This window comes from Mustelus asterias, chromosome 14 (genome assembly GCF_964213995.1).
Source record: "Mustelus asterias chromosome 14, sMusAst1.hap1.1, whole genome shotgun sequence".
Lineage (NCBI taxonomy): Eukaryota > Metazoa > Chordata > Chondrichthyes > Carcharhiniformes > Triakidae > Mustelus > Mustelus asterias.
Window position 1 is genome coordinate 55,310,097 of NC_135814.1, and position 25,207 is coordinate 55,335,303.

The 25,207-nt window shown below is 43.2% G+C and overlaps 1 protein-coding gene across 1 annotated transcript in view; it reads right to left on the reverse strand.

Moving 5' to 3' along the window:
* dnah9l (dynein, axonemal, heavy polypeptide 9 like) overlaps positions 1-25,207 on the reverse strand; it is a 509,143-nt gene that overhangs the window by 147,647 nt on the left and 336,289 nt on the right. Inside the window, exon 54 of the mRNA XM_078227708.1 lies at positions 3,887-4,029. Within this exon, the coding sequence (XP_078083834.1) occupies positions 3,887-4,029 (143 nt within the window). The remainder of the gene's footprint in view (positions 1-3,886; positions 4,030-25,207) is intronic.

Consider the following 25,207-nt stretch of genomic DNA (forward strand, 5'->3'; position numbering starts at 1 on the left):
AACCTCCTCCAAGGCTGGCGTGGTCAGGTGGGATGGCCACCTGCTCACATCCCTTGAAAAGAGGATCTCCTTTTTCTGGATAGCCTGGAGGAGAATTCCCTAGTTGGCTTCACAGGGAACTCGGGGATAGAAGGTTTCCTTAGTAGGGGTGCCATAGATTTCTTTGTCACTGCAAAAACCTGGCCTGCAGTGAGAGAATGTCTGTCCGGGTGCCAAATCAATACTGCATCAGGATCTTTGACCCCATGAGGTAATGGCGAGGTGGATGACTTCATGCCAGTCCTGCCATTAAATTTGGCAAATTTCTCATTGATTCATAATTAATGAGTTAAAGACATGAGATTGCGTGTGTTCAGCCATTCCGCCATCCATGGGAATCATGATGACTTTCACCATCAGACTCAGTCTTCAGAGTGGAAAATTCTGCCCAGTGTGTGCATCACCTTTGTTTCTCTAAGGAGTTCACAGAAATCTGCCACCTGTTCCAGGCTGGTCTGCAGCCTCAGAGCAGGGTGAGGATGACATTTTGAGTGGCTGTAAAGGTGGCCTTGAAAATCTTTGTGCCAGGTTCTTTCTAGGTTGGAGCAGGCAGCATCTCCAACATGATGCAACTCAGATCCATTGTCATATATTCAAAGAGAAGGGAAAACATTACATTGTAGGCAGAGTGAGTAAGCACTTTGACACAATAGCAGGCTTCCCCATGGGGCTTTTGACAGTATATGCTACTTTACAGGAGCCACACATAAATTCAGAGATATACTAACACCATAAGAGGGTTTCACTCTCTCAATGTCCAGCTGGTGTGTGATCATACTGAATGCATTATACAGCTAAATGCCCCTATGCTGACAGCAGTCACGATGCCTTTATTCTGTGCTGGTTCTCTGTACTATCAGCATTTGAGTCACCATGTGAAATCAGAAGATGACAACTGGGCGACAAGGACTATCCGTAACCCCCAGCTCATGACTCAACCTAGGCACAAGCGGGCAGCAACTGTATGAGAACTGCATTCTCACATGAAATGATATTGAACAGGCCACTGGGGTGCTTAGGCAGCTCCAACTGTGCTTCCACAGCTCTCGAGGAGCCCTGCAGTTTGCTCCAGAGGTAATGTCACAATTCTTCATCCTGCATCTGCATTCTGCACCACCTTGTCATCATGATGGAACAGCCCTTGCCACCCAGTAAACAGTGAGCAGCTGAGCGGGGTAGAGTGGTTGTGGGGAGGGGTGCGGGGGAAGGAGGAGGAAGAGGAGGTAATCAACACAAATGCTTTCCAGTTGGCTGTCCATGATAAGTTCATCTGACTGTAGTGCCAGTGAACACCATCTTAAATCCCCATTTCAACTATAGCCATACTTTTCCTTCCCTCTGGCATTGACCATCACAGCCTCCTCTTGCCCACAATGCTGAAATAAAAGTCACCATGAAATAAGCATTCCAAACCAACTTTAGCAAATAATCCAACATTCCATACAAAGGTCAACAGTCTGTCCTAGAGGTTGCAGCATGTACGGTGGAAGGTTGCTGACTTTCAGTGGCAGAGGTAACATGTGGGCTTGGTATCATCCTTTTTCAAAATGTCATAAATCGTCCCTCCTTGAACTTATTTGTGTTAAAATAGGAAGATTTGAAACGAGAAGAAATATTAAAATGTTTAACACAACTTCATTGAGAAATGCCAATAATTGAGACTTTGAAAATAATTCGGTTATCAGAAATATAAATGCAAAATACTACAGCTGTAGGAAATCTGAAATAAAAACAGAAAATGCTGGAAATACACACCAGATGAGGCAGCATCAGTGGAAAGCAAAACAAAGTTAACATTTCGAGTCAAATATGATTATTATTAGAGATAATAGCTGGACATTTGGATCATAGCATAATCAAGCAGAGTCAACATGGTTTTATGAAAGGAAAATCATGTTTGACAAATTTATTAAAGCCCTTTGAGGATATAACAGGCAAGGTGGATAAAGGGAACCAGTAGATGTAGTGTATTTGGATTTCCAAAAAGCATTCAGTCGGGTGTCACATAAAAGACTGCTGGAGAAGATGACAGCTCATGGTGTTGGGGTGATATGTTAAGACGGATACAGAGGATGGAATCATCTGGTCCGGCAGCAAGAATGGTTTCCGGGAGGGGGGGGGGGGGGGGGGGGGGGGACGACGACGACGGCAAGTTAAATGGTTGGAATTTTGTCCTCTCAACTTTCAAGCTGGGTTGATGCTCATTAAAATACCACCTTGTTGGAACTAAGTTCACCCTCCAAATTAAGTACCCCACCAGTGAGAATTTAGAATGTTCAGTTTTATGATGGCATATATGTGCATCTGACAAGCTTCAATTTTTCCATGACTTTTAGGTCAATAGGCTTTGCCTTCTTGGACACCAGTCCTAACTTAGTATAATGTGTGCCAGTAGCAAAAGCTGTGTCAAAGGCTGGAGATGGGAGGCAGGTGAAAGCTGGCGTGGGGGGGCGGGGGGCGGGGGTGGGGGAGAGGATGCGGTTTAAAGGCTGGACAGGGAAGGCAAGCTAAGCAGGGAAAGGGGAGGGGGTGGAGGGAGAGTGTCCAGGGAATGGCAGGAGAAAGTATCTTAGAGGAGGGCTCAGTGGTATCAAAGGCGTGGAGTTGGAGGTGGTTGGGGGGGGGAGGTTGTTGGAGGGAGACGAATTCCTGGATTGGTAATGGGAGTGAACAGTCACAGTCAGAAGGGAGAGTGGGATGTGGTAGGGTGACAGGACCTGGTCTGTGTTTGTTACATGAAGGTTTCATGGGGGAGCGGGAGTGGGGGCGGACAAGGAGACGGGACTAGACAGGTGGTTCAGATAAGAGGAGGGGACGGTTATAGGTGTTGGCTCCGAGGGGAGAGAAGACATCTGGAGGTAGATTGTAATAGGGTCCAAGATAATGGGAGGAGGTTTATAGGTGACAAGGGGAGAGAATGGTGATACTGGGTGGGTCAATTGGAGGGAAGTTGGTAGGGGACAGAGGGAGGGTAGAAGGCGATGGACCAAGTTTTGAACATTAGTCAATATGTGAGATCCTTCAAAGTAGGAGGGGGGTCTTTTTGGGTGGGTGGAGTTCAAAGTCAACACAAGTAGTTGAATAAAAGGAAACTGGATAATAACCATTCAAATGGCCTACTTCTGCTCCTATTTCTTATGATATCATGACTCGAATATGAACTGTGCTGAACAAGAGTCATATTCAACTCAACAAATAAGCTGTTTTCTCTCCACAAATGCTGCTAGACCTACTGAGAATTTTCAGCACTTTTTGTTTTTTATAGCAGTTTATCATACTTGCCTCTTGTTGGTAAGATTTTATAGCTTAGCAATCTCTATTACAGGCTAATTTAATATCTATTGTTAATTTCGGTGTTAAATGTCAATTCAAAAATATTCCAAATCTGGAAAAACGGAATCCATTATTTCTAATATCCTCAATATAATGTTGCAAAGTGATCCCATTATGGGATACACAACCGGAAAGAATTGCGCTGTCACTTATTCTTTGACAAATATCCAAGTACAGAAAAATATTGTAAATAAAACATGACAACAAAAGGTTTCCTTAATAATGAAAATGGGAAAATGTTCATCTTATCATGTGATTAGCAAATTGAGAGAATAGGATCTTAGAAATATAGGATGGCAGAGTACAGGATTTTTCTATCAGAGAAAATCACGTGTTCTCATTTTTTTGTTTCAACAAGAATTGCACCACATAGTTCTTGTGCTAATATTGGAACTAAAGGCACTTTATTTTCTGGATAGAAATATATTTAAATTTTAATGATGGATTTAAATAAGTACATTGTACGTCATTCCTAATTAACACAGTAAGTGAAATAGGGATAATACAGGATGACCTTTAACTGTTGCCGAATCCGGTCAATAAAGAAATGCCAGCAGTTCTCTCTGGTGTCCAATAATCCAAGACCTCGTAACTCCATTCTCATGGTGGATATAATACTGTCCATTTCATCATCATTGAACAAATCAGGAATATCCCCTGAAACACATAAGTGTATTTATGCACTAAAAATGTGAGTACAACACTTTGCTTAGTTTTCTTCATAAATGATAAACTGAACTGATACAAATTCAAAAATATGCAAACACAGAAATGCTGTCCAAGAATATGTTTTGCTGAGGCACCATAAAGTACTGTCGCTAAATTTAAATTGAAAAATGTTATGTACAGAAGAGTTAACATAGTTACGTTCAAGTGCTCATAAGTCCAGGAGAGAGTATTTGTGGCGACGAGGTTAATTAACTTGAAGATTAGTTGACAGAATGGAAGTTTACTTTCCAGGATTTAAGTCTAGAATAGTTTAGTATTTCAAAAAAGTGTATGAAAAGTAAAGGTTTTATCAGTGTATTTATGAATTGAGGCTAACAATCTTACAATAAGAGCGAGGTGAATGCTGAGAAGAGTAACATATGTTGATGATCACATAAATGTGTTCAATGATTTCTCTTCAGTAGCAGATCTATTTACCCAAGCAATGCTGCACCTAATACTTCACTGCTTAGTATTGTTAATTACAACTCCATGGAAGTGAATCATTGCATAAAAGATTCCAAAGAATTGAAATAAAACATAACATAAATACAGAATAAGGAAATATCATTTGGTTTATTCTCACTGAATCCATTCCCTCAAATTTTCCAAAACCTTGCAATCATGGACACTAAGCCAAACTTTAAAGTTAAGGTTAATTTATTAGTCACAAGTAAGGCTTACATTAACATTGCAATGAAGTTCCTGTGAAATTTCCCTAGTCGCCACACTCTGGCGCCTGTTCGGGTCAATGCACCTAACCAGCACATCTTTCAGATTGTGGGGAGAAACCGGAGCATCCGGTGGAAACCCACGCAGACACAGAGAAAACATGCAAACTCCACACAGACAGTGACCCAAGCCAGGAATTGAACCTGAGTCCCTGGCACTGTGAGGCAGCAGTGCTAACCACTGTGCCGGCATGCCACCTAAAGTTGGAGGCAATTGACAAATCAGAACACCTCCAATAAAAGCAGTTGATACAGTGTCAATTAATTCTTTGAAAAACAGGTGTATTTAAATAAAACTGTTTAAGAATGGGACTAAAGGATACAATAATAGAGTAAGATAATGAAATTATTTGGAGAATACAATTTTTACTGTATTTCTGGCACCACCCAAATGTCACCTCAAAATACAATCAGCTGTGATTGAATAATGGAGGCATGGAATTGAAATGATATTCTGGCGATTTATTTAAAAACCTTTGGGCAGAGCCAGATCAAGAATTCTTAATGCCTTAGGCACCAAGGATATTTTGTGCCTCTATGCACCTTTTCATCTTTAACAAAGAGTGTCATCCAGCCTCAATGTAAGACGTCAACCATGTATATCTAGAAATGGTGTTTTTATCTTTTAAATTATGCCCTACCATAGAGTTAAATCAGAACATCCACATTACCAATGTAGTCGGCCAGCACACATTTACATCAATATATTTTATTTAAAGCATAGTGACCTCAGGATATCAAAGACATCTTTGAAGTGTTTTCATTGTTGTAGTATAGAGAATGTGGCAGCCAATTTGCAAATGAAGCGGTCTTACTGAAACATACGAGATAAATGACTTCTGCTGTCTCCAATATTCTCCTTCGACCTGGGTCCCTCCCTTTAACCTCTTACCCTCTCTTGATCTTTTCATTGATAACCATAGGCTGTCACAATTTCCCCACCCCTTCACTTACTCTAATTTATCTCCCTCTGAACATGCTGCACTCTTCTGTCAGGTCTAACCCCAACATTGACACCAAACCAGCTAAAAAGGGCGGTGCTATTGTGGTCTAGTATATTGACTTCAACCTCGCAATGACTGAATCCCCATTCTCCAACACTTCCTCCTACCTTCCCCTGAACAATAGCCCCACCACTGAACGTTATGCCGTTGTTTCCAGGGCTGTCATCAATCTCATCATCTCTAGAGACCTTCCCACCACAGCCTTCAACCTCACTATTATCCAAACCCTTCTTCAACCTTCTTCTCAAGTTCCACAAACAGGACTGTCCTGGTGAACATATAATTTTAGCCTGTTCCTGCCCCACTGACCTGATTTCTTCCCAACTCGGCTCTATTTTTTTCTTCCCTTGTCCAGTCTATTCCCACCTACCTCTGTGACTCTTCTATTTCCCTTTGTCAAACAGTTTCCAAATTTCCTGGCACTAATTGTCCTCTTTTTACCATAAACCCCCAATCTATTTAGATCTCCACTCCCCACCCAGATGGTCTTAGGGCTCTCTTCCTTGAACAGAGGCGCAACCAGTCTCCATCCAACACCACCCTCCTCCACCTGCCTGAACTTGTTCCTTTATTGAACAACTTTTCATTTTACTCAACTCATTTTCTCCAAACAAAAGGTGTAGTTAAGGGAACCCGCATTGGTCCTAGCATTGTCTGCCTTTTTGTAGAAAATAGGAACATTTCCTGTTCTAGTCCTACTCAGTCCCCTTCCTCACCTCTTTTTCCGGCATATTGATGACTTGATTGGTGCTGTTTACAGCTCTTGTCCTGAACTGAAATACTTAACCAACTTTGCTTCCAACTTCCACCTTTCTCTTATTTTTACATGGTCCATCTCTGACTCTTCCCTACCTGAACTTCTCTGCCTCCATTTCTGGAGTTAGGTTTGCAACAAATATTCACTCTAAGCCTATAAATCTATAAGTTTCAGATACAAAGTAATCAGCCTGAGGCGTTAACTTCATTTCTCTCTCCACAGATGCCGCCAAATCTGCTGAGTATGTCCAGAATTTTATGTTTTTATTTCAAGTTTCTAGCATCTGAAATATTTTGCTATTGCTACACAATAAGCCCACTGATTCCCACTGCCATCATTATTGCTGTTCCTCACACCCACTCCCTGTAAGGACTCTATTCCATCCCCCTCCCATTTCTTTGGCTCCACCACATTAGTTCTGATGATGCAACCTTTGACAACAGTGCTTCTAATCTGTCTTTGTTTGTCTTCGACCAAGAATTCCGCCAATCTTGTTCAACAGCACACACAAATGTGCTCTAATCATTTCATGAACCTCTGCTTTCAATTTTTTCTGCCTCCCAGAGCCATGATAGGCATCCTTTCTCGTCACCTTCCATCCATCAGCCTCCTTGTTTAATGCACCATGTTCCGTGCAATGCCACCATCAAACCCGTATTTCCCTAACCGTTTTCAACATTTCAAAGATATGTCCTCTCTGCGACATCCTGGTCCACCCATGAGTCACCTCCTACATTTACTCCCCTTCCCATGGCACCTTTTCATGCAAATACAGGAGTTGCAATATCTGCCTTTCACCTCCTTTAAAAACATCTTTTGTTTCTTTATTTGTTCCCTTACCAGCCCCTTGGACACTGCCCCACTGTCTCTTTGTTATTTAATCTCTCCTGCCTTCCACTCTGTCACAGACCTTTCGTTTTTGTTTTTCCCTTCGTCCTCTAATTCACCTGTTTAGAATCAATTATAGTTCTAACTTTTCCCAATTTTGCTAAAAGGTCTTTGACCTGAGGCATCGGGCAGAATTTTAATGAGGGTGGTGGCGGATGGGGTGGGAGATTGAAATTGGTGGAATTCCTGTCAATCCAATCTTTGGGAGCCCTGAGGGAAGCAAGTCCCTAATTGGCAGCAGAAATCTCACTGCTAGGGCTCCTGGTTTCATGCAGAACATTTAATTGCTGCACTTGATGCAGTAGGACAGAAATTCCTCTCCCGAGAGATGTCAGCCAATTAGACACCAATAGCGCTTTACTGTCAGCAACACTACCGAGAGCAGTGGCTGCTGCTGGTAATACACTTGGGCCTCTGCCAGGGTTAATCATGGGATCCATGGAGAAAGTGAATTGACAGTTGGAGGGATGTCATGGGGAAGGGATCACCAGAAAGGGGGCTGGGGATGGGAGTCAGAATAAAGGGCAGGGGGTTGCTCTTAGAAGGCAATGATGGGTGTTTACCTCCCGTACGAGGCTGCAGGTTAACTTGACAGGGATTGCTTGTCAGTCTCCCTGCATTGCGACTCCCCAACCAACCGCTGGAACCATAAATCAAAATAATCAAGTTTGCTGAATGACCCAAAAATGAAGTCATTATCAACAAGATTCTATTTCTGTAGCTTTTACTTTAACATAACTCAGAACCAGTACAAATGAAACATGAATTAACAGGCAAATTATACTTCAAATATGAGGTAAATTTCACTTTGAAGAGTTGATCCAAGAAAGATATTTTACACAAGCACAAGCATTCCCATTCAGCATGCATGACATTGCTAACTACAAAGTTTCATATGTGCAGTTCTTTATTCATGAGGATAGGTCAGGAGTCTTATCCAACAACAATCTTCACCTCTGAGTTTCACAGGTATGATTATTATCAGCAAGGTACACTGCTAAGAATTCACTCTCCCTCAGATTATGATAGTTCTTTCCAGAGTTCCTTTTCAACTGACCAACCAACAACACTGATTCAGTCTGACCATTTCTGTGAAAACACCCAGCTCGTTAGCGTTCCTGAGCTATTCACACAACTTTCCATGTTTTATATCTTTTTAACCAGTTTGCACATCCAAGAGCTCCGGTTTCCTTTTCTGCCTAACAGAAAAACTAACCTCTTCCTGAGTGTGATTTTCTTCTTTTCCTCGAAAAGTTCCCTTTCTGTTTGTTTGCTTTGTTTCAGTCTACACCTGGGCCTTACTCCAGCTCCTACATCAGCTCCTCCTCAAATAGCTCCCTTTTATGTCAGAATCTCTCCTTTGTGTCTGCCAACCATATGACTTCTTTCTTAATTTCCTTCCTGTTGGCACTGCTTCCAGGTCAATAGTCATCAGGTCAAATGGACCAGTATTTCTTATTATCCAAGAACATTACACTTGATCACTTTACAATTGTTGCAAACTCTTAAAAGTCTTGTTGAAACATTTTTAAAATAATTACAGATTCCACAGAGCTTTTAAAGAAATACAAATTTTTCTTACTGTACAGCTTCCCAACCAAAGGTCATTGCACAGCGTAGGGACCATAATTGGCAGTCGGTTGAAAAGGCTGTCCACAAGCCATCCAGCCCTGGATTTAACTTGGGAAGGTGGGGGAAAGCAGAGTTCCCACCTGGCACCCTCTCCCCTGATCAAATGGCTCTCAAACACCGAATTTACCTCCCGGGGAGGGCATTAAATTTTACCTATGAACTCTCTTTCTACAGATGCTGTCTGACTGCTGAGTATGTCAAGCATCTTATGTTTTCAGTTGAGGCAAATAAGCAGATGGTTTTAGTGGTCATGCACAATAGAGGTAGCGCATGTACTAATGTGCATTAAGAGTTAGTAATTTGCAATCTGGCATTAATGGACAAGGTATTGATTTTTGTTCAATCTCCTAAATTTACGACTGGGAATTAGACGTTTTCTTATTGCTTCTTTTGTTTAGTTAACTGCTTGTTAACTAGCAATTAACATGGAAGGTTTGAACATTATCATTATTCCGATCCCACATTAAGTTCTTTCAATCAAAGTTGGCATTAATTCTCAGGAGAGAACCAGAGGACTTTGAGTGGTAAGCAAATGAGAAGATACTGGAGTGTTTTGTGGATTGTGCTTTTGTATCATTTCAGTTATTCCTAATTCCCTCAGAATAGTGGTCCAAGAGCTTTGTGATCATTGAAAGTAAACATTCAGATTTCAGTGGATCTCTATGCAGTGTAAGTACTTCCAACATGCCTTTTACCTGGATCTCAGCAAGGAACAGTGCATCAGGAGTCTGGAGCTAAACAAGAATGCAATTTCATGGAACAATGTCTAGACCATCTCAACTGATCAACATATTCAATACCTGTGGCATTGCCTGCTTCAATAGAAGACATCAATTCAAGAGCCAGTTTTTGAGTGATGTCTCATGTTGGTATCTGTAAAGGGTTACTATTTTTTTAATGTGACCACTGGCAAAAATAAAATTTTGAGTTAACACCTCAGGTATGCTGGGTTGTGTGTAGTGGATACTCCTGTCCCGCAGGCAGCCTCCAGTCACGTTTCGGAAGGGTCAAGTGTTGGGGAATAGTTGAGTGTTACAGGATAAAAGCTCCATGACAACTGAACTGCCTGGATCCCTTGCACAAACTTGCATGATCCTGGTCCTGTGATCAGAAATTAGAGCTTCATATTAATTGCATGGTAGCTCTCCCTTATCAGGAAAACTGCTGGCTGGTGTCCTGCTGCTGACAAATGTGCCATCAATTATGCCTTGGATGCAAGGAAAGCCAATCAGTGTGGTGAATTCTTCTTCTCATTCTATGTCTAGTGGTGTAAGGAGTAGACAAAGCACATGCTTATGTCTGTTTCATCAGATAGGCTTTTTGAAAGTTTGCTAGCCTGTCACTAGAAACTACAGCTTGAGGGGTGCAACTTGGCATCAAACCTGGCTTACCAGGAGATTCTCCTACTCTTACTGCCTGTCGTAGGTGTTAGAATGTAACCAATTATAACATTGGATCTGTTATAATATGACCAATGGTAACATGCTGTGAGGGTCAGCTGACCGGTGATCAGAAAGAACTGTAGAAAAAGGGTAATCAGCCATGGATATATAAGGAAATAAAGGAGGGTATGAAATTGAAAGAAAATGCATACAAAGTGGCAAAGATTAGTGGGAAACTGGAGGATTGGGAAATCTTTAAAAGTCAACAGAAAGCCACGAAAAAAGCTATAAAGATAGATTATGAGAGTAAACTAGCTCAAAATCTAAAAACAGATAGCAAAAGTTTCTACAAGTATATATAAAAAGAAAAGGAGTGGCTAAGGTAAACATTGGTCCTTTAGAGGATGAGAGGGGGGATTTAATAATGGGAAATGAGGAAATGGCCGAGGCATTGAAGATGTATTTCATGTCAGTCTTCACATTGGAAAAACATAAATAACATGCCAAAACCTGATGACAAGAAGGCTGTGGCAGGTGAGGACTTAGAAATGATCATTATCACTAAAGAAGCAGTGTTAGGTAAGCTAATGGGGCTAAAGATAAACAAATCTCCTGGCCCTGATGGAATGCATCTCAGAGTACTAAAAGCGATGGAAATAGCAAATACACTCATGGTAATTTATCAAAATACACTAGACTCTTGGGCGGTTCCAGCATATTGGAAAACAGCAAATGTGTCACCACTGTTTAAAAATGGAGGTAGACAAAAGGCGGGTAACTATAGGCCAGTTAGCTTAACATCTGTAGTGGGGAAAATACTTGAATCTATCATCAAGGAAGAAATAGCGAGACATCTGGATAGAAATTATTCCATTGGGAAGACACAGTATGGGTTCATGAAAGGCAGGTCATGTTTAACTTATTTAGTGGAATTCTTTGAGAAAATTACGAGCATGGTGGACAATGGGGAACTGGTAGACATGGTGTATCTGGATTTCCAGAAGGCATTTGACAAGGTGCCGCACAAAAGGCTGCTGCATAAGATAACGGTACACGGCGTTATGGGTAATGTATTAGAATGGAGAGAGGATTGGTTAAAGAGTGGGGATAAATGGGTGTACTTCTGGTTGGGGATCAGTGATTAGTGGTGTGCCTCAGGGATCAGTGTTGGGACTGCAATTGTTTACAATTTACATAGATGATTTGGAGTTGGGAACCAAGTGTAGTGTGTCAAAGTTCGCAAATGACACTAAGATCAGTAGTACAGCAAAGTGTGCAGAGGACACTGATTGTCTATAAAGGGAGATAGATAGTTTAAGTGAATGGGCAAGGGTTTGGCAGATGGAGTACAATGTTAGTAAATGTGAAGTCATCCGTTTTGATAGGAATAATAGCAAAATGGACTATTATTTAGATGGTAAAAAATTGCAGCATGCTGCTGTGCAGAGGGACCTGTGTGTCCTCGTGCATGAATCATAAAATGTTGGTTTGCAGTTGCTACAGGTAATTAAGAAGGCAAATGGAATTTTGTCCTTCATTGCTAGAAGAATGGAGTTTAAAAACTGGAAGGTTATGTTGCATCTGTATAAGATGCTGGTGAGGCCACATCTGGAGTAATGTGTACAGTTTTGGTCTCCTTTCTTTGAGAAAGGATATACTGGCACTGGTGAGGGTGCAGAGGAGATTCACTAGGTTGATTCCGGAGTTGAGAGGGTTGGCTTATGAGGAAAGACTAAGTAGACTGGGACTATTTAGTCATTTAAAATTGGAATTTAGAAGAATGAGGGGGGATCTTATAGAAACATATAAAATTATGAAGGAAGAGACAAGATAGAAGCAGGGAGGTTGTTTCCACTGGCAGATGAAACCAGAACTAGGGGGTATAGCCTCAAAATAAGGGGGAGCAATTTAGGATTGAGTTGAGGAGGAGCGTCTTCACCTAAAGGGTTGTGAATCTGTGGAATTCCCTGCCCAGTGAAGCAGTTGAGGCTACCTCGTTTAATGTTTTTAAGGCAAAGATAGATAGAGTTTTGAACTGTAAAGGAATTAAGGGTTGGCTTATGAGGAAAGACTAAGTAGACTGGGACTATTTAGTCATTTAAAATTGGAATTTAGAAGAATGAGGGGGGATCTTATAGAAACATATAAAATTATGAAGGAAGAGACAAGATAGAAGCAGGGAAGTTGTTTCCACTGGCAGATGAAACCAGAACTAGGGGGTATAGCCTCAAAATAAGGGGGAGCAATTTAGGATTGAGTTGAGGAGGAGCGTCTTCACCTAAAGGGTTGTGAATCTGTGGAATTCCCTGCCCAGTGAAGCAGTTGAGGCTACCTCGTTTAATGTTTTTAAGGCAAAGATAGATAGAGTTTTGAACTGTAAAGGAATTAAGGGTTACGGTGAGCAGGTGGGTAAGTGGAGCTGAGTCCACGAAAAGATCAGCCATGATCTTATTGAATGGCGGAGCAGACCTGAGGGGCCAAATGGCCTACTTCTCCTCCTAGTTCTTATGTTATGATACCTAGATAAGTTTTACCAAAAAGAGATCTTGGAAAATTATGAAGGATGGGTGATGTTTGACAGGATTAGAATATGGATAGGATGCTGCGCTTGGTTGAGGTCATTAGGTTACATTTAAGCTTCATATTCATAAGAAGCAATTTTTAAAAGCGGCATCTCGGCCTTTTGGCTAAGATGCAAATGAGATCCAGCCTTGGAGGAGGAACCCTGCCCCTCCTCCAATCAGCTGGGCTCATGTAGATCAGGCCCAAGACAGGTGTGAAGGCCCTGTCTTGTCAGCCTGGATCGGAAATGTCTCAACTTGTTGAGACTCTGAATTGGACTTGATTTGATTGAATTGGAAAAGTACAAAAAAAAATTTGATAGGGGCCTTGACAGACTCATAAAATTTAACTTGGAGATTCCAGATGCAGTATTGGCCTTTAAGTTGTTGGACTGTGCATGTCTGTCACAAATGGATACTCTTCTCGTAATGACTGGACTATAATTAAGGGGAACAGAGCCCCTTTTTGATCAAATAACAGCATCATTAAAAAAGCTTTACAGGAAACAATCATTCCCCGCCACTCTTTTCATTGCAGATCAGAATGCCACACCACCCAGAATGGAGGAGTCAATGGTAGCTCAGCCACGTGCCAGACCAAATGGTACACGAAGGCCCTTAAACAGAGACAATTATGCTAATAACAGACTTAGTGTTGAAACCAAATATAACCAATTTGATAATGGGGAAAGAAGACGCATATGAGAAAGTGATAAAAGACATTTAAATTGAAGAAATGCTAAAGGGATTGTGAATAGCTGTTTTCAATGCAATTCGCCATACCACTATGTAGTAAACTGTTCGAAAAGAAGAAATTTTGTCTTTGAAACTACATATGACAGAATACATAGAAACTGACAGTGACAAAGGTAAGGACCAAGAAGGCATTGTTTTGGTAACAGAAAAGTTGAGCCCAATAATGAGTGTCCTGATGATAGACTCTTTCAACTGTGCTGCTTTGGATAGTGGCCAAGGTTGGCTAAATTGTTATTTAGGATCTCTTGATCAGAAAGACCAAAAGAATGTGAAAGAATATGATAGTTCTACCTACTTTCGAGTTGGAGATGACAATACTTTAATGCCTTCCAAAAGATGGTACATCCCTGTAGGATTGCAGAAATCAGCTTATTCATATATACAGATGTAGTTTCCAGTGATATACCTTTGTTATTAAGCAGGTCTGCGATGAAAAAAGCCGAGATGACCATCAATTTAAAACAGGGTAAAACCATGGTATTTGGAAAAAGTGTAGATCTACATTTGACAAGATCTGGCCACTATTGTCTTCCCTTAAGCGAACCAAAATTATCGGACCAAAGGATTCATGACGCATTAGTGTTGCTTACAGACAACAGCATGATAGACAAAAAGATTATTTTGAAGCTTCATAAGCAGTTTGCTCATCCAGCACCACAGAGACTGAGAACACTGCTGCAGGATGCAGGTGTGCTGGACAAAGGATATAATGATCTCATAGAGCAAATATCAGCCCAGTGTGAAATTTGCATCAATTATAGAAGAACCCCCCCACGTCCAGTCGTGAGTCTACCATTAGCATGAGATTTCAATGATGTAGTGATGATGGATCTGAAGATCTGGGACAAAGGCGTCTATTTATTGCACTTTGTGGACACGGCTAATGGACTATCAATCAAGCAAAGACTAGTTTGTATGCAAGAACAAATAGACTTGGAGCACACCCATGCTGATGAACTGGTCCGGCGACTGAGGAAGGGGGGTTGGGAGCAGTCACCTTTATACCTGGACCAGGGGGGGAGGAGTCTCAGGCAGGGCCGGCAGGGGCATGCCCAGGCATGTCACACACACACACACACACACACACAGGCAATAAGCTTAACAGTGGTTTACCACATTCACCCCTTGCTTTTAAAAAAGAGTCTGGCAGGGGTGAGGTGGGTGGAATGATATTTACAGAATTACAAATTTACAAATTCAGTCTCTCTGGGGGCTTGATCTGCCGCTGCGACCGCCGTAGTGCCAGTTGTGGTGTCGGTTCCGGTGGCCGCGGTGTTGGTTCAGGCGCCAGGCCGTAGTCGCTCGTGTCGTCTGTAGTCCCTTCCGATTGTCGGGTGCGTGGTGGCGGCTCCTGGGGCTCAGGCGTGCTGTATACGGGGGTTGGGGATGTGGGGTTGTGGGTCGTCGTGGTCCCTGGGGCACCTGTGGGTGCCAGGTCTTGAATGGAGACCGTGTCTTTCCGCCCGTTGGGGTATGCCACATAGGCGTATTGGGGATTGGCGTGGAGGAGCTGGACCCTTTCGACCAGGGGGTCCGACTTATGGGTCCTCAAGTGCTTCCGACGTAATACGAGAAGAAACCCAGGCATCTCCTCAGTGCTTTGAGGCTGGTGGGGAGGGGAGTTCCAGGAGGGGACGCATGCGGTTGGGATCGGGACCGATGACCCCGTTTTCCACAACACAACCAAGGATGGCGAGGTGGTGTGTGTGGAATACGCACTTCTCCTTATTATAGGTCAGATTTAGGAGTGTGGCAGTGTGGAGGAATTTGTGGAGGTTGGCGTCATGGTCCTGCTGATCATGGCCGCAGATGGTGACGTTATCCAGGTACGGAAAGGTGGCCCGCAGCCCGTTCTGGTCTACCATTCGGTCCATCTCACGCTGGAAAACTGAGACCCCGTTGGTGACGCCAAAGGGGACCCTAAGGAAGTGATAGAGGTGGCCATCCGCCTCGAAGGCAGTACACTGGCGGTCTTCCGGGCGGATAGGGAGCTGGTGGTATGCAGATTTTAAGTCGATGGTGGAGAACACCCGATATTGCGCAATCTGATTAACTATGTCAGATATGCGGGGGAGGGGGGTACGCGTCCAGCTGCGTGTAGCGGTTAATGGTCTGACTGTAGTCAATGACCATGCAATGTTTCTCCCCAGTCTTAACAACTACTACTTGGGCTCTCCAGGGGCTGGTACTGGCCTCGATGATCCCCTCCCCATGGAGCCATTGTACTTCGGACCTGATAAAAGCCCTGTCTCCAGCACTGTACCGTCTGCTCTTGGTGGCGATGGGCTTGCAGTCGGGGGTGAGATTTTCAAACAGTGAGGGAGGGGTGACTTTAAGGGTCGAGAGGCTGCAGGTGGTGCGCGGTGGGCGATCTAAGAACTGGTGATTGCAAACAGAGAGCAGGGGAAAAGGACCATTATACTCCATGGTGACGCTCTCAAGGTGACACAGGAAATCTAGCCCCAGGAGTACGGCAGCACAGAGTTGTGGCAGCACGAGTAGCCTGAAGTTTTTGTACACTGTGCCCCGTACAGTCAGGGTCGCCACGCAGTACCCGAGGACATCCATCGAGTGGGACTTTGAAGCCATGGAGATCGTTTGCTTCACTGGCAGTACTGAAAGGGTGTAGCGACTCACTGTGTTAGGGTGAATAAAGCTCTCCGTACTCCCACAGTCAAATAAACAGTTTGTAGTGTGACCGTTTACCTCGATGTCCATCATGGACCTGGTGAGTTGGTGAGGCCTGGATTGGTCCAGCGTAACCGAAGCCACCGTTGGATTTTGCGACGCGGCTGACGACCTCCAAGATGGCGGCCCGCACGGCTCACACGCGGCTGAAGGCGTCCAAGATGGTGGCCCGCACGGCTCACACGTGGCTACCGGCGCCCAAGATGCGGCCCCCACGGGTCGCACGCAGCGCTACTGGGCTTGGAGGTCGATTTCGCCCTGCATACCTTCGCGTAATGGCCCTTCTTTCCACCGCCGGAGCAGATCGCATCCTTCGCCGGGCAGCATTGTCGGGGGTGCTTCCCCAGGCCGCAGAAGTAGCACTTTGGGCCTCCGGAGACTGCCGCAGCGGTTGGGTCATTGGTGGGACGTGGTGTGGCGTAGGTCGGCGGCCCTCCCGAGTACAGAGGTGGCAGCGACTGCGGCGTCCATGATGCGCCCCCGTGGTCGGGGTGTAGGCCTCGAGATTACGGAAGGTCACCTCTAATGAGTCGGCAAACACCACAATCTTTTGTAGATCCAGCCCACCCTGTTCCAGCAGTCGTTGTCGGATATATTTTGACCTGATACCCATGACATAGGCATCTCTGATTAAGTCCTCAGTGTTTTGGGTGGCTGTTACGGCCTTGCAGTTGCAAGCCCTGCCAAGTGCTCGCAACGCACGCAGGAATTGGTCGCCCGATTCTCCTGGCTGTTGTCTGCGAGTAGCCAGAAGATGTCTGGTGTAGATTACATTAGACGGTTTGTTGTACTGGCCTTTTAAAAGTTCGATCGCATCCTCGTAAGTTTCAGCGTCTCTAATCATCGAGAATACTTGATCGTTTACCCGGGCGTGGAGCTTGTCGGTTTCGGTCCGGACGACGGAGGCTGAGGTGGTGAGGAAAGTTTCGAAACATCACAGCCAGTGATCGAAGCTGTTAGAGGCTCCTACGACTTGAGGATCCAATTCTAATCTATCGGGTTTTAGTATCTGCTCCATCCCAAAACTTTTTGCGAATAAAATTGATCCACTATCAATCAAGCAAAGATTAATTTGTATGCAAGAACAAATAGGTTTTTATTCGCAAAAGACTTGGAGCACACCCATGCTGGTGAACTGATCCAGCGACTGAGGCAGGGGGTTGGGAGCAGTCACCTTTATACCTGGACCAGGGGGGGAGGAGTCTCAGGCAGGACCGGCAGGGGCATGCCCAGGCATGTCACACACACACACAGGCAATAAGCTTAACAGTGGTTTACCACATTGGCCACCAGGTTTAGCATGTCTACAGTGATTTACAGCAAAGGTAAAAACACTATTATAGATAAATTATGACTCAGTGGATTGGAACAGGGTTGGGGGCACCGTCTAAATTTTTGATGGACAATGGGGGTGAATTCGCAAATGATCAGTTTCAAGATATGTGTGAAAATTTAAATATTGTAGTAATGCACACTGTAGCAGAAAGTCCATTCAGCAAAGGCCTCTGTGAAAGGAATAGTTAGAGATGATATGCTGCATAAAATTTTGGCGGTTCAACTGGGCTGTAAATTGCAGATTGCATTAGCGTGGGCAGTGCACGCAAAAGACTCTTTACAAAAGGTGGGGGGCTATAGTCCATACCAGTTGGTATAGGGGAGGAACCCAAAATTGCCGTCAGTATTAACAGACGGTCCTCCAACATTAGAAGGGACAAACATTAGCTCCTTTTTTCTGCACATCTAAATGCTATGCATGCAGAGAGAAAGGCCTTCATTAAGGTTGAGGTTTCAGAACGGATAAGACGAGCCCTAAGGCATTGCATAATACCTTCGGGGGTACATTTTGAAAAAGGTGATATGGCCTACTATAAAAGAGAGGGCCGGAAAGAGTGGAAAGGGCCCAGGAAAGTGATGGGGACAGATGGCAAGGTTGTTATGCTACAACACGGTAACCAGACAGTGTGAGCCCACTCTTCGAAAGTAATGGGAATTGATTATGAATTTGGAGCATCTGAATAAGATGTAGAAATACAAGAAGCACCTTGCTCCTCACACACACATAGCTTGTGTAACCATGATGATCAGCTAAGTAACAGTGAAGCAGTGAACAAAGGTGTTACTTCAAAGGTTCAGTTACCCAAAGTAGGCATAGTGGTATCATACATACCTGAAGGGTCAAGTGAGTGGAGGGTTGCCATTATAATTGGGAGAACAAGAAAAGCCTCAGGAAAATATAAACACTGGCTCAACATCCAAGAGCGAGGGCAAAAAATGAAAGCGATAGATTGGGAAAATGGAGTGGGAAGATGGAAGCAAAAAAAGTGAGATCTAAGTCCTGAGGATGAGACAGTGAGCATTTGTGAACCCAGAAAAAAGTCACAAAACTGTGACCGAAGTTGTGTCAACGGAGAACAGCGGTCTGAAAGTAGCAGCCCTGACAGAACAGACACGGCAGTAGAAGAGGGAGTTTAACAAGGAAGGTTAGGAATCAAAACGATGATAGTAATAGGAGTAGAAGGCCACATGATAGGGAAATGTTGGTAGCTGCCAACAAAATGGAGCTCGTGAAGATAAGGGAGGCCAACAAAAGAGAACTAGACAGTTGGAAAGGGTTTGGGGTGTATATCGAGGTACCAGACGAAGGGCAGCTTGCTTTGTTTCATTGGTGGGTTTGCACAGAGAACGTTTTGCAAGATGGGACGTATAAAGCAAAAGCCAGATTCGTAGCCTGTGGGTGTGAGGAACACTTGGAGGGGAGAGACATTAGGGTCGATTCACTGACAACAGGGAAAGAACAAAGAAAATTACAGCACAGGAACAGGCCCTTTGGCCCTGCAAGCCTGCACCGACCATGCTGCCCAGCTGAACTAAAACCCCCTGCCCTTCCAGGGACCATACCCCTCTATTCCCATCCTATTCATTTATTTATCAAGACCCCCCTTAAAAGTCACTATCGAATGTGCTTCCACTCCTCCCCTGGCAGCACGTTCCAGGCACCCACCACCCTCTGTGTAAAGAAACATGCTCGTACACCCCCTTTAAACTTGCCCCTCGCACCTTAAACCTATGCCTCCTAGTAACTGACTCTTCCACCCTGGGAAAAAGCTTCTGACTATCCACTCTGTGCATGCCCCTCATATTCTTGTAGACTTCTATCAGGTCACTGCTCAACCTCCGTCGTTCCAGTGAGAAAAGTGACACTGAAATTTTTTTCACCATTCTAGCATCTAATAATTGGGTATTTAAATCAATTGATATTAAAGCAACATTTCTGCAGGGCGAGGCATTTTAAAGAAAAGTATTTTGAAGCCGCCCAGAGAAGCAGGTGATACACAGGGACAATTGTGGAGACTGAACAAGTGCTTGTATGGATTAGGTGATGCATCAAGGGTTTGGTATTTCTCTGTATGATCTGTATTGTTGAAGACTGGCTGTGTCCAGTTAAAAGCAGACCCGGCAATGTTCTATTGGAAGTCTGAAGGAAAATTAGCTGGAATTTTCATGATGCATATTGTTGATTTCCTATGGGGTAGCATGGAAGAGTTTGAAAAAAAGATAATTGAGAGACTAAAGACAGAATTTAAAGTAGGGAGTTAAGCAGCTGGTGCTTTTCGATATCTCAGTCTTGATCTCTGACAAAGTAAATCTGGGGTAATGATGAGTCAACAGGGATATGTAAACAGCATTGATCCCATTTCCATCACCAGAAAAAGGTTGATGGAAAAAGAAGAACCGGCCAACAAAAAAGAAACAGAATTGTTGAGGATTATGAAAGCACAGCTAAATTGGCTATACACACAAACAAGACCGGATGGGAGCTATAATGTCCTAGAGCTAAGTAATATGTTGAGGCGCGCCTCAGTAAGAGAGACCTTACAGGCAAATAAAAACTTAAAAAAGCTAAAGTTAGAGGAATGTATAGTTAAATTCCCAGCACCAGGAGAACCAGAAGACTTGAAGTTAGTTGTGTTTAGTGATGCTTCACATGCCAATCTACCAGATAGACATTCGAGCGGTGCCAGATTCATAATATTCGTGATAGGTAAGGGAGGAAAATGTTGCCCTTGGCCTGGGAAGCAAAAAGGATAGTCAAAAGTACATTGGCATTAGTGGAGGTGTTGGACATGGGGATATATTTGTCTGACACATTGCCATAAAAAATGTCAGGAAAGAAAGTACCAATTGAGTGTTATCAATCAGTCTTTATGGGACAATGTTCAGTTGACAAAAAGTGTAACAGAAAAGCGACTGAGATTTGATTTGGCCAGCATTAAACAAATGCTGGAAAAAAAAGTTTCAAAACTCAACTGGGTTGGTGCAAATCTAGTTATCTGACTGTTTAACTAAAAGGGGTGCAGGTACTGGGAAGTTGTTAAGAATACTGGAGGATGGCTGTCTTAAATTAATTTGGAAAAAACGGAAATTTGTTAGAATGTAACCAATGATAACATTGGATCTGTTATAATGTGACCAATGGTAACACGCTATGGTGGTCAGCTGACTCAGTATAAATAAGAAGCAGTTGGGAATTGAAAGAGCTTGGATGACCCAGGATGTGGTCTCAAGTGTTGGAGTAATGAAGTTTCTTAAGTAAACCTTTTTCTTTGATTTATTTATCATAGAATCACTACAGCCTATGACCCTACGAATCCCTACATCCCATCGAGTCTGCACCAACTACAATCTCACCCAGGCCCTATTCCTGTAGCCCCACATATTTACCCTGCTAATCCCCTTGACACTTGCATCAATTTAGCATGGCCAATCAACCTAACCCACACATCTTTGGACTATGGGAGAAAACTGGAACACCTGGAGGAAACCCACAAAGACATGAAGAGAAGGTGCAAGCTCCACACGGACAGTGACCCGAGGCCGGAATTGAACCTGGGTCCCTGGCGCTGTGAGGCAGCAATGCTAACCACCATGCTGCCCCTTTGTTGGAATAAATTTTAGTTTTATTTTATTGCTTACAACTGAAGAGTTCCTTCTGCTGTATGAACAATAGGCACATTAAAAGGATTCACAGGTCAACGATCAACCTTTTTGGCACCATTATGAATGCACTTTCTATGACCATCATGTCCTGGAGTGGGACTCAAACCCAGAGTTTCTGGCTCAGTGGCAGGGGTGCTATTTAGTGTGCCACAATACCTCCTGGTGTGAATTACTGAATACTTTTCTGTTAATGTGGAAGGTATGCATCTGTTAGTCCCGGTGAACAGGGTCATGATGTTCTGCTTAAGGTGGCTGATGTTACAATCCTGGATAAGACCCCCAGTTGTTATGATCTCGGTGGAGACCAGTAGCATTTTTAGTTTTGTTAATGTTTTGAAGATTTGTATGAGGGTTTAGATATCTTGCTCTTCCATTTACTTGTAGCTGGAGTTTTCATTTGGGGTGAAGTTCTAGAGCACGTTAAGATTAATAAGAAGGAGGTATTAAATGTTTGAGCAGTCATAAGGGTGCATAAATCGCCAGGGCCCAATGAGATGTATCCCAGGCTGCTATGAGAGGCAAGGCAAGAGATCCCAGGGGCTATGATAGATATTTAAATCTTCACTGGCCACAGGTGAAGTGCCAGATGACTGGAGGATAGCGAATGCGCTATCTTTATTTAAGAAGGGCATTGGAGTTAAACCAGGTAATTACAGGCCAGTTAGTCTAATGACAATGGTAGGGAAATTATTGGAAACATTTTTGATAGACAGGATTATTCAACACCTGGAAAGGCAAGAATTGATCAGGGATAGTCAGCACAAATTTGTTAGTGGGAATTCCTGCCTAATTAATGTAATTAAGTTTTTTGAAAAGTTAACTAAATATATTGAGGGTAGCAAAGTTGATGTGGTTTACTTGGACCTCAATAAGGCCTTTGACAAGATCCCACATGGAAGGCAAGTCCAAAAGATTGGAACCCATGGAATCAAAGGCAAGTTGACAAATTGGATCCAAAATTGGCTTGGTAATAGAAGGCAAAGGGTGATGATGGAGGGTTGCTTTCGTGATTGGAAGCCTGTGATTAGCGGTGGACCACATGGATTGGTGCTATGATCCTTGCTGTTTGTTACATACATGAATGACTTGAATATTAATGTAGTAGATATAATTAATAAGTTTACAGATGACATGAAATTTGGTGGTATTGTTGATAGTGAGGAGGGTAGTTTTAGATTAAAGACTGATATTGATCAGCTGGTAAGTTGGGCAGAGCAATGGCAGATAGAATTTAATCCTGATAAGTGTGAGGTGATGTATTATGGGAGGTCTAATAAGGGTAAGATATATATATATTATATTTATTTAGTTAGGCTACAGATGGAGTATTGTGTGCAGTTTTGGTTGCCATACTATCGGAAGGATGTGATTGGACAGGGTGCAGAAGAGATTCACCATGATGTTAGGGGGAGGTGATGGCCTAATGTATCATCGCTAGACTATTAATCCAGAAACTCAGCTAATGTTCTGGGGACCTGGGTTCAAATCCAGCCATGGCAGATGGTGGAAATTGTATTCAATAAAAAAAAATCTGGAATTAAGAATCTACTAATGACCATGAAACCGTTGTCGATTATTGAAAAAATCCATCTGATTCGCTAATGTCCTTTAGAGAGGGGAATCTGCTGTCCTTACCTGGTCTGGCCTACATGTGACTCCAGAGCCACAGCAATGTGGTTGACTCTCTACTGCCCTCCAAGGGCAACTAGGGATGGACAATAAGTGCTCGTCACAGCAACGCCCATGACCCACAAATGACTGGAAAAATAATGTTGCCTGGGATGGAAAGTTTCAGCTATGAGGTGAGACTGGATAGGCTGGGTTTGTTTTCCCTAGAGCAGAGGAGGGACCTGATAGAGGTACACAAAATTATGAGAGGCATAGATCATAAGAATCTTTTTCCATGGCAGAGGTGTCTAAGATCAGAGGGTTTAAAGTGAGGAGTAAGTGATTTAGAAGGGATCTGAGGCAAAGGTTTTTCCAGAAGATGGTGGAAATATGGAACGCACTGCCTGAGACAGTGGTGGAGGCAGGTACTCTTGCAACATTTAAGAAGCATCTGGACAAATGCTTAAATAGCCAAGGCATAGCAGGCAATGGTCCAAGTGCTGGTAAATGATGGTCGGCATATTCATGATGGACTGAAGGGCCTGTTTCTATGCTCTATGACTACCTGTGGCAAGGCCTTCCCTTCAAATCTTCTCCAACTGTCCTATGATTACAAACTTCTCATTCAATACAGGTGTCTTAAGTGTAGCCACCTGGAGTCAGAATTCTGCTGGTTCTAACATTCTTTTTCTCTCGAGTTTTACAAGTAAAACACAGACACTCTCTCTCCCCGCTTCTCTCCCAGCAGTTCAATTCACTATTATGAGTCCTTCAGTGAACAAGATTTTAAACTCTCATAGTCAACACACAAAATTTCAACTGAACTCAGAGGTTTTTTTCTCTTCTGAAGCCAGCTTATTCTCAAACCTTAGACCCTAAACTGCTTGAATCAGAATTACACGACTATAAATAAGTTATGTTGACCTTTTCTCTGTTGTTGATCTCCCAGGCAACCTGGTCATATATTTATTTACTGGAAGCTAGGTACTTTACCAGAAAAAATTCTTGAGATACCTAGTTCTAAAAGGGACTGTCATCCCAACAGAAAATTTAGGCCTTTTCCCCAAAAGTACATGGTCCATCGCTCTCTGAACTGCAAACTGGAAAAGTTGCAAAATAACCACTGTTTGAGCCTGGAATGAGTCAGTGACAAATAAGTTAAGGCCTGTGATCATTTTTACAGCCACTAACAAAGTATGATTTGATTTGATTTATTATTGTATTAGTATACAGAGAAAAGTATTGTTTTTTGCATGCTATACAAAGCATACCATTCATAGAGAAGGAAAGGAGAGTGCAGAATGTAGTGTTACAGTCATAGCTATGGGTCTAGAGAAAGGTCAACTTAGTGTGAGGTAGGTCCATTCAAAAGTCTGATGACAGCAGGGAAGAAGCTGTTCTTGAGTCGGTTGGTATGTGTCCTCAGACTTTTGTATCTTTTTCCCAACGGAAGAAGGTGGAAGAGAGTATGTCCAAGTTGTGTGGAGCACTTAATTATGCTGGCTGCTTTTCCAAGGCAGTGGGAAGTGCAGACAGAATCAATGGATGGGAGGCTGGTTTGCATGATCGACTTGGCTACATTCATGACACTTTGTAGATTCTTGCAGTCTTGGGCAGAGCAGGAGCCATACCAAGCTGTGATATAACCAGAAAGAATGCTTTCTATGGTGCATCTGTAAAAGTTGGCGAGAGTCAGAGCTGACATGCCAAATTTCCTTGGTATTCTAAGAAATTAGAGCCGTTTCTTAGCTATAGTGTCGGCATGGGGAGATCAGGACAGGTTGTTAGTGATCTGAACACCTAAAAACTTGACGCGCTCGACCATTTCCCCATTGGTGTAGCATGTTCTCCACTACACTTCCTGAAGTTGATGACTATCTCCTTCGTTTTGTTGACATTGAGGGAGAGATTATTGTTGTCGCACCAGTTCACCTGATTCTCTATCTCATTCCTGTACTCTGTCTCGTCATTGTTTGAGATCCAACCCACTACAGTGGTGTCATCAGCAAACTCGAAAATCGAGTTGGAGGGGAATTTGGCCACACAGTCATAGGTGTATAAGGAGTATAGTAGGGGGCTGAGGACACAGCCTTGTGGCACTAGTGTTGAGGATGATCGTGGA